The sequence below is a fragment of the Diospyros lotus genome, unplaced genomic scaffold (genome assembly GCF_014633365.1).
Source record: "Diospyros lotus cultivar Yz01 unplaced genomic scaffold, ASM1463336v1 tig00010963_2, whole genome shotgun sequence".
In the NCBI taxonomy this organism is placed as follows: Eukaryota; Viridiplantae; Streptophyta; class Magnoliopsida; order Ericales; family Ebenaceae; genus Diospyros; species Diospyros lotus.
In genome coordinates this window covers 14098-24567 of record NW_026267116.1, presented here as the reverse complement: position 1 = coordinate 24567, position 10470 = coordinate 14098, and the positions used below count along the sequence as shown (strand labels likewise).

General features: G+C 46.7%; 1 protein-coding gene across 1 annotated transcript; it reads left to right on the top strand.

Annotated features, from left to right (window-relative positions):
- The first annotated feature begins 486 nt into the window (after nucleotides 1-486).
- LOC127793499 (uncharacterized) lies at nucleotides 487-1149 on the top strand. The gene has a single exon (XM_052324248.1). The coding sequence runs from the start codon at nucleotides 487-489 to the stop codon at nucleotides 1147-1149; it is 663 nt and encodes a 220-aa protein (XP_052180208.1).
- The last annotated feature ends 9321 nt before the right edge of the window (nucleotides 1150-10470 follow it).

Below are 10470 nucleotides of genomic sequence, written 5' to 3'. Positions count from 1 at the left end.
CGACCCTGGGAGATATCCCCTAGGCGTGGCTAAGGAGACTTCACCCCCGCAGTATTTGCAGTTGGGAGGAATGCCAAAAGAAGTTCATAGATCAGTACAGGTCACTTCGGAGGCAGCTCGCCCTAACATGCCACCTCGCTACAGTATTCCAACGGTCTGGCGAATCTTTGAAAGATTACATAGAAAGGTTCAGACGCGAAGTGAATAATGTCGACAACCCCTCCGACGAAAGTATCCTAACTGTGATCTCCGCCGGGCTTCAGAAGGATGAAAAACTTTATGAAAGCATCTATAAGTCTCCGGTGAGGGACGTCGGCGAGTTCTACGAACGAGCTACGAAGGAGGTTCGGTGGGAAGAAGCATTCGGCCTAAAAAAGCCGAACGACTAGAAGAAGGAGGGGAACACACCGACCAGAGCAAGAAGAGAGCTGATGAGGACTCTCGCAAGGCCGAGAACGAAGCCCCAATGACCAAGCGGCCAAAAAGATGAAGTTCGGGCGGGGAAACGAACGACCAGCATGCCAGGGTCAGTACGAAAATTACAGTATCTTATCTGACTCCCAAGATAGGATCTTCGCCACGGAGCGCAACAAGAAGGATTTCGAAAGGCCTAATCCTCTGAAGACTCCCAACAAGTATAGAACCAAGAGCAAATTCTGCGCCTACCACAACAAAGTGGGGCATACCACCTCTGAGTACTGGGCGCTGAAAGATGCAATTGAAGAGCTGATTAGGAGAGGTCAACTGCGTGACTACGTGCTGCGTCCTAGGGATCAGCAGCCCAAACAACCTTCTCAACAAAACCCTAGTCAAGCTCCCGAACAGGACCAGACACCTACGGTAAGAACTATCTTTACTATCCATGGGGGGCCCCACATCGTGGGGGCGTCCAATAGGTCACACGAGCAATATGTTTGGGAAGCCGGCCACCTTCTATTTGTCAAGGACGACAGCCAAGAAGGACCCTCTAAAAAAGCCAAGGCAGATTCGGAATATGTCTATTTCACCAAAGATGATTTCAAAGGCGTGCACTGGCCGCACAATGATGCCCTCGTGATCCAAGCTCGGATTGGCAATATGGAAGTACGGAGGGTCATGATCGACACAGGTAGCTCGGTGAACATCATGTACAAAGGATGTTTCGACTAGATGGGATTAAGGCCAGACCAGCTGACATCCTCTCCAGAGCCACTGTACAGATTCACTGGCGATACGGTAATATCGAAGGGGGGTATAAGGCTCCCGCTAACAGTTGGAGAATCAGACATCCAGGCCACAACAATGGCGGATTTCCTCATCATTGACGGTCCCTCCGCATACAATGTCGTCATGGGTAGACCTATTATGAACGACTTGGACCTAGTTGTCTCAACGAATGCCCTGGCTATCAAATTCTCAACCCCAAAGGGGACTGGTTGTATAAAGGGTGAGCAGCATTCAGCGAGGCGCTGTTACGAGGAGGCATTGAAAATAGGGCTCAAAGGAAAAAAGATAAATATGGTTTCCGGAGGGGAGGCCCGAGTCTCCAACGACCAGGGAGTTAGCCACGACCTAGACCCACCCAATGTGGACTGCGACCGAACCGCCAGCCCGGCGGACGAGCTGGAAGATGTTGTAGTCAGCAGCTTAGACGTTGAAAGGCGCCTCCAAGTGGGCAGAGGCCTTTTCCCCCGAAGTAAAATCCCAACTGACCAAATTCCTTAAGGCCAATCTAGACGTATTCGCGTGGAACCACGAAGATATGGTGGGAATAGACCCAGCGATAATGCAGCACCGACTCAATGTCAACCCCAACCATAAGTCGGTTCGTTAGAAAATGAGGCCAATGACGGCTGAGCGATATGCGGCCTTGAAAGAAGAAGTGGATAAACTCTTAGCCAGCAGGTTTATTCAGGAAGCTCAATATCCGACATGGGTAGCAAACCCGGTCCTGGTAAAGAAGAAGAACGGGAAGTGGAGAACTTGCATCGACTTTACTGACCTAAACAAAGCCTGCTCGAAAGACAGCTTCCTTCTACCAAGAATTGACTAGCTCGTGGATGCGACGGCCGGCCACCAGCTTCTAAGCTTCATGGATGCCTACTCGGGGTACAATCAAATCCCAATGAACTCCGATGAAGTGGAGCATACCTCCTTTATGACAGATCGAGGACTATACTGCTACAAGGTAATGCCCTTCGGGCTGAGGAATGCAGGGGCGACATACCAACGGCTAGTCAACATGATATTTGGAGATCTAATTGGGAAGACCATGGAAGTTTATGTTGATGATATGCTGGTAAAATCCAGAAAGGTCGCCAACCATGTTAACGACCTGGGGGAAACATTCCAGATTCTGAGGAAGTACCAAATGAAGTTAAATCCACTCAAATGCTTATTCGGTGTGGTCTCTGGAAAGTTTTTGGGATTCATGGTAAACGAAAGAGGAATCGAGGCCAACCCTGAGAAGATCCAAGCCCTACTTGACATGCGATCGCCCACCAAGACTAAGGAAGTGCAAAGCCTAAACGGACAGGTCGCGGCCCTTAGCAGGTTCGTTTCCAAATCCTCTGATAAATCCATCCCATTTTTTAAAGTCCTGAAGAAAGCAAGTAGCTTTGAATGGACAGAAGAGTGCGAGACTGCCTTCCAACAGCTGAAAGACTACATGAGGCGAGGTCCCCTCATGTCAAAGCCGAAGGAAGGGGAGGAACTGATTGTCTACCTGGGGGTGTCTGAGTACGCAGTGAGCGCCGCCCTGGTTCGGGAAGAAGACCGGGTTCAACACCCGGTATATTATGTAAGCCATAGGCTACTTAACGCCAAAACAAGATATTTTCCCATGGAAAAGCTCGTTTTTTCCCTAGTGGTCACATCCCGAAAGCTCCGCCCCTATTTTCAAGCCTATCAGATCAGCGTATTGACTAAACACCCACTGAAGCAGATTTTACAGAAGCCTGATTCATCCGGCGGCCTCCTCAAGTGGGCGATCAAGCTAAACCAATTCAACATACAATATAAGCCAAGGACGGCCATAAAGGGTCAGATACTAACAGACTTCGTTGCAGAATTTACGGGGTCGACGGAAGAACCAGCCCCCCTAACCTCGCCAGTCTGGGAGTTATTTGTTAATGGCTCTTCCAGCGAGCATGGGTCAGGAGCTAGCGTACTCTTGGTGAGCCCAGAGGGACACAAAATCCCCTACGCGTTGAGGTTCGGATTTAGAGCAACCAACAATGAAGCTGAATACAACGCATTGCTAGTCGGCCTTCGTCTAGCAAAAGAAGTCAAGGCGGAGCGGTTAAAAATTTTCAGCGACTCCCAGTTCGTGGTCTGCCAAGTTCAAGGGGAATATCAGGCAAAGGGCCCAAAGATGGTAGCATACCTCCAGGAAGTTCAAGAATTGTTACGCCTTTTCGACGAATGCAAGGTGAATCAAGTCTTGCGAAGTCAGAACTCTCATGCCGATGCCCTGGCTCATCTGGCTTCCATTGGAGAAACTGACTCATTGGGAACCATCCCGATAGAGTTCCTAGCAGCACCGAGCACAGAGAAAAGAACTGAGACATTGACAGTCGAGCTAAGGCCAGATTCATGGATGAACCGATCGTAAACTATTTGCAAGGGGGACAGTTGCCAAACGACAAAGTCGAGGCATGACGCCTCAGAGCTCGGGCGGCCAGATATTATATCTGTGACAATATGCTATACAAGCGAGGATTCTCATTCTTGTTACTCAGATGCATCGATGAGCCTGATTGCCAAGCGATTCTCAATGAAATTCATGCCGGCCACTGCAGCAATCACGTTAGGGGGGTATCTTTGGCTCAGAAGGCATTTCGCCAGGGCTTTTACTGGCCCACTATGAAGCGAGATGCTACAAACCTGGCAAGAAGGTGCGATGCATGCCAGAGGTTTGCAAAGGTGCCAGGAGCTCCCCCCGCCTATCTTCAGCAAATGAGCAGCCCGTGGCCTTTCGCCATATGGGGCATCGACCTGATCGAGCCGCTTCTAACAACTCGCGGCTGGTGTAAGCATGCCATCGCGGCTGTAGACTACTTCACCAAATGGGCAGAGGCAAAGGAGCTCGCACAGATATCCACCACAAAGGTAGAAAACTTTGTGTGGAACAACATCATCTGTAGGTTCGGTGTCCCTCAACAAATAGTCACCGACAATGGGACCCAATTTACCAGCGATCAATTCGTACAATTTTGCGAGTCTCTGGGGATAAGAAAAAGCTTCACAACCGTGGATCACCCACAAACCAATGGTCAAGTCGAAGTCGTCAACAAGATAATCAAGCAAATATTAAAGACCAAGTTAGAATCAAGAAATGGAGCCTGGGTGGATGAACTACAAACCATGCTCTGGACTTACCGAACCACAGCTCGCACGACCACGAGAGAAACCCCTTTTTCTATTGTATATGGGTCTGAAGCAATGATCCCAGCGGAAAATAAAGTAACAAGCCAGCGAAGAGCTACTTTCAACCAAGAAGACAATGACCGACTACTAACCTCAAGTCTTGATTTGCTCTAGGAAACAAGAGAAACAGCTCGCTTGAGAATGGCCACTTACCAACAGCGTGTGGCAAGATACTATAACTGAAAAGTCCGAGTCCAATGCTACAAAATCAACGATCTCGTACTGCGCCTTGTCCTCCCCGGAGCTTGAAAGAGTAGCAAAGGGACGTTAGGTCCAAGTTGGGAAGGCCCCTATACCGTGAAGGAAAACCTCGGCAACGGAGCATACCACTTAGCCGACATGGACGGAGCAACTCTCCCGCGAGCTTGGAATGCGGAACATCTAAGACCATATTTTCGATAAGTAAACATCTTTTCCCTCTCCCGCATTCTCAATTGTTAGTCAACACCTCAATTCTGTTGATATTTGTTTCGTTAATTCAAGTAGCAAAATTCTGTTCGAATCGTATTAATGTGTCCTTTATCTCTGATAAATTTTTCCACACCCATGCTTCGGATTATTAAATAATTGAAAAGTTAAAAGACTATGGTTTGCAAGCTATGGCCCATTCAACTTGACCAACGGGCCATGGTTTGTGGCTTATCTAAGAAATCATCTTAGTCTTCACCCTAGGCCATGGTTAGCAAAGCGGAGCCCATTCATCTTGGCCGCAGTGTCATAATTTGGCGCTAAAACGAGTCATCACCCCTAAAAAGTCATGGTTTACTGGCCGAGGTCCTGTTATCTTAACAAAATGCATGAACCACGACCTGCCTGAGTGTTCATCTTGACCTCACCAAAGCCCTCAAAAGTCATGGTACGTTAGCTAGGGGCAAACCATGACCTACCCGGGCGTATAACTTGACGGCAAATTTCGAATTAATTTAACAAATATCATACTGTTGCATGTTAGATTGGATTTTATCCCGTGATCGTAACCTACTGAGCATGTAGCTCGAGCTAACAATGTCTTACTTAACGTGTTGTTTAAAGTCGCTCGTTCTCAAATTTTCTTATTTTCAAGTTAAAGGTATACTTGAGTTAGCTGAACTTAAGCTTATTTCTACGCTGTGTTTTTTAAAAATTTGCAGCAAATAACAAAGAAATAGAAAGTCGATTCGACGAAAGAAATGTATTACTCCCGCAATTCGAGTACAGCAAAAAAAAAAGGGCGTCTAAAGGCCTGGAGGATCTTGGCTTGGGGTCATCGCGCCTTGGAAAGCTGGGTTGGTGGTGTCCTCAGCAGAAAGATCAACCACGACCTGGTCAGGTTCGGGCGCGGGGCGTCAACTTCGAAGCTCGCAACATCGGCGACATATTTCTTTACCGCCTCCACTACTTCCTCGCCAAAAAATGAGAAGTCGAGGCCTGGATGCGCTTTCCATAAAGTAAAAAGGAACGCGCTGCAGACATCGGACTCGACCTTTGAGCGCTCCCTTGCGACCTGGACCTCGACGTCGACTTTCAGCCGCTCAACCTCCAGCTGAGCCTGCTCCAGTTCGCCTCGCATCGTTATCAAGTCTGCCTCCGCTTTATTTAGCTTCAAGGTGGCTTGGGAATAGGCCAAGTCGAGCACCTGCTTCTAACGATACAATTCGTCCTCGACCTCCTTCTTGACTCTCTCAGCTTCCCTTACTCGATCCTCTAAGCCTTCGGTTTGATTCTGATATTTTCGGGATTCGGCTGTCACGAAGGCCAGGTTCTCCTCCAATTTCTTCTTCTCTCTTTTCAGCTCCTCGGAAGCAGCCTTGAGCTTCTCTGTTTCTGTCCTGGCACGAGTTCTTTCTTCCTTCAGCTTAAAGATGCCCAAGGAAGCCTGTAAAATCGGAGGGGTCAGCACGCTCGAAAAAGGTAAGATAAATAAAAAGTGTAAGGTGGGGAAAGGGAACCTCACCAGGAGACTGTGGCGGGCGACATAATCCTCAAGCGCCTCGCCCGATACTTCTTTCTTATCTAGGCTCTTGGCATAATTACTAAGGACCCGGTCCATGCTGTTAAGAAAGGGGGCGAAGTACGTCCCACCGGCCACGACGTCTGACGCATCTAGCCCAGCAGAGGCGCTCGTTCTTTTCCTCTTGTCCGCCTGGGCCCTCTGATCGAGCTGCAAGGTCGAAGGAATCTTCCTTTTACTCCCAAAAGCTTCCTCATGAGCCACTGATTTCCCGCGACTCGCGGTGGTCTCGGCCGCCCCAGGCTGTGAAGAGGTTCCGGCAGAAATGGACCTTGAGGGAACCGCGGCTACTGGTGCAAGCTCAGCGCCCAAAAGACGGGGAGGGTCGCGCCTCGGAGCAGTTGCTTCAGTACAGGCACCAAGCCCTTACGTCTTTGCAGGGGAAGAGGATGCACGGATAGCCTTGTGAACGCTGGAGAGGGCGGAAGAACCAAGTCGTTCAAGCTAGAGCCTCATCGCCTCGGATGCTGTCAGTAGTGCTGCAATTGTAACCTCACCGCGAGCTCTGCTTTCCCTAACCGGACTCCCGTCGAAGTCAGCTTCGTCAAAAACTGACCTTATATCCCTTTGGCCGCGTATTCTGATGTCGTTTTTTCTTACTTCCTTGATGCCAAAGGGAGGGGCGAGCTGATAGTCGCAAAGAACGGACTCACAGAACTCGCAGTCGTCTTCGTCAGTCTTTAAGTCCGAAGCCGCTTGAAGATTTTGCGCTTCAGAAAGGGTTAGTTCAGGCTGTCCTCCTATGACGTCTGTAAAACCAGAAAAGCATATGAAGGAAATGAAAGCAGAGCCGAAGCACACTGAAGAGATACGAGAGACTCATTGTTCTTAAGTTGATTGCTGCGAAGATCACGAGCAGGAACTAGTCTAGAATCTGGGGTGGATAGGCTTCGGGACCGACGGCGATGGAGTCTCGAAATTGAAAGAAAGCAAGTTGCAAGAACGAGGGAAATCTTTGAAGTAAGACGGTAAAGAGGTAGCCAAATGACCCCCCCTTTCCCTTTTTATAATCCAGGACACCCGCCGTTGGATGAAGAGACCGACGAGCTTCCCCAGATTCGATGGTGGTGCGCGAAAGCGTGGGGAATATGGACATGATGATTAGCAGTTATGGGAAACGTGCACATTAAATGCGCCGCAGACAAGACGTGCAGCGCGAAACAGTGTGATTTGAAACGATTGGATGGAAAGCTGAAAAGACAAATTAAAGGCCAAAGCAACCAGGCATGTGTCAGCTCCCAGCCCAAAGATCGCACTGCGAGCTGAGGGGCTTGATGTTATAGGTATTTCTCGCTCCATTCTGTGTGGGCTGGGCTTGACGTGATGATTCGGCCCAAAAGCTCAAAGCCCAGTAAATCGGACTAAGCTCGCCAAAGCGAGCTCAAATAATGCTAAAGCTCAGGATCAAATGTCGAGACCAAGCGGACTTCCTGTAGCGCCTCTAACTCGTTGGCATATTCAAACCGACCCCCAGCTATGCCTTGGGCAAGTTCCCAGCGGCCTTCATAGCTCGTCGGCTCAGCCTGTCAGCTCACATCACAGAAGGGGCAAGTATTGCGGCATATTGGCAAGCCGAAGGCCACCCTGACTGGACCCCTAGACCCCTTGGGCCCATTCTCTCGGCCCATTTCGCCGACCCATGCCAGTCCCATATTGGCCTTCTGGTAACAACATCATTGCGGTAGCACCTAGATTTTCAGACATCCCCCTCAGATCCCATCCGCATTAATGATAGATCTCAGCCGCATTAATGAAAGATCCTATCCGCATTAATGGCAGATCCCGTCCACATTAATGAGGGTCTCATCGACACCTCACCGCAGCAGGGACATCCCCGCCGGCCACTCCATCCCATCACCCATACACCTACGGGGCAGACAAAGAAGCTTTCTGCTAACATATATATCAACCAGCCCTCTTAAGGGCTAGGGTACATACTCTAGACAATTAACAAAAGAACACCCAATGTTTTTGCTTACTCGCTCACTAACTTGAGCTTCGGAATATCTTGCAGGGACGGGTCGTCCGCTCGGCAAAACAGACCGGATACCTCATTGTCTATCTCTCAGATCCACCATACAAGTGCGAGCTAACAAATCTTAAGCTTGTTGATTTCATTAGCATTTAGTTGATTTAGTTCCATTCCATTCGCTGTGTCAGTCTTTTCAACTCTCTTTTCCTATTTGTTTGAAAGATAGGCCTGATTTCGATTAGGCATATTTCGAAATCCCTTTATCTTTTGAAGGACTGCTTCCTTCCCATGTAACTTAAAACAAGTTTCATGGGTATGTCTTGGTTTTTTACAGTAAGTGCACCATAAATTCTCCTTCCATTGTGGCTGAGACTACCCATCAATTTTTCCTCCTTGTTTAAATCGCGACCCTTCTTTATCAGCTCTTCCTGGTTGTGGTTCGGACTGCATCCTCTCTCCTTTATTAGTTAGCATTGCAGATCCTTCGGAGTGAATCCCCCCTAGCATTGCAACTCTCTTATTTTCTTCACTGCGGACAACTACAAAAGCCTCATTAAGAGATGACAACCTTTCCTTTCCAAGTATTTGAACCCTTACTTGGTCATATCCAGGGTTAAGTCCTGCCAAGAATTCCACAATTCTATCCCTTTCCAGAATTGAGTGTAGAGTTTCTGTATCTTTTCCACAAACCATCTTAATGTCTTGATAATGATCAAGTTTCAGCCATAAACCATTCATCTTGTTGTAATACTCAGTAATAGTTAGTGATCATTTTTTAGTGCTACTCAATTTCATCTTAATCTCAAAGATAACTGAAGCATCCTGAACTTTTGAATATGTATGCCTAACAGTCTCCCATACATCCTTTGCATTAGACAAAAACATGTAATTTCTACTAACCTCAGGGTGCATAGCATTCCACAACCAATACATGATCATGGAATCTTCAATATCCCATGATGTAAAGCCTGGATCGAAGCTTTTAGGACCTAGATCGATTAGGTGATGCAACTTCCATTTACCCTTCAGGAAGGTTTTCACCAATTAAGCCCATTGTAAGTAGTTGTGCCCATCCAACCGATAAGATTGATGCAGCCCTGGTAAGTCCCCTGTGACCAAACTTCCTATCGGAGTATCACCCGTATTGGGTCCTTCTAGAGATGACGGGCCTTTCTCAGATGTTTCAGACATGGTTGGGGGAAGAGCTGAAGATGACTATTACAATCAAGGCAGGAACCGAATAGAATGGTTGAAGCCGCAGTGGAAGCAGTAGTGTAGCTGAAACTTTAAAATAAACCAGAAAAAAATTGGAACAGCAATGAAGGCTGAGTAGACGAAGGCTTAGAAGAGATTTAGAGACACGGCTCTAATACCATGAAGAAATCCTTGAAGGAATAGGATTTCTGAGTTTTCTATATTGGCAGAAAACATTACAAAACGGAACTTGAATTTCTATGAATACATCATGTCTTTAAATACAAGAGAACTCTATCATCTATCTCCTAAAAATTAGGAATTAGAAATACAAAATACAACAGATTTAAGTCGGAGGATTTTCCTGAAATCTTCTCCTAAAATTTAGGAGATAATGCAGCTAGATCTTTTCCTATTTTTCAAGACTTACTTTGACTGATCTTCTTTTAAACCTTTCCGCCAACAGAATTCAAGGTTTCTTAGTATGTTTTGTAGTTACAGTTGTGTCTGATTTTTCACATCAAAAAATATTTTCTTGGATTGTTGATATTTCGTTTTGATAACTATTGAATATAACAACAAATAAAATACCAGAATTTAACGAAATTCGATCACTTTTGCTTTAAGTCTTCGAATATCGCCAAAATACTTAACTAACTTTTAAAGAGAGAAATATAAATAAAAGAGAATAATACAATTTGAGATCATTTACATAAGAGTGGGAGGGCCCATTTCAAATCTAAGGTGAAGATTTATTGACTTTGAAGCTCTCCCAAATTCCACATCGGTGTGGGCTTGGGAGGAATTTTTTTTTTACTATAAAAAGTCATTTCTCTTTTATATAAATCATCCTAAATATAAGTGAGAGAGAATAATATAATTTGAAATAATTTACATAAGAAAGAGA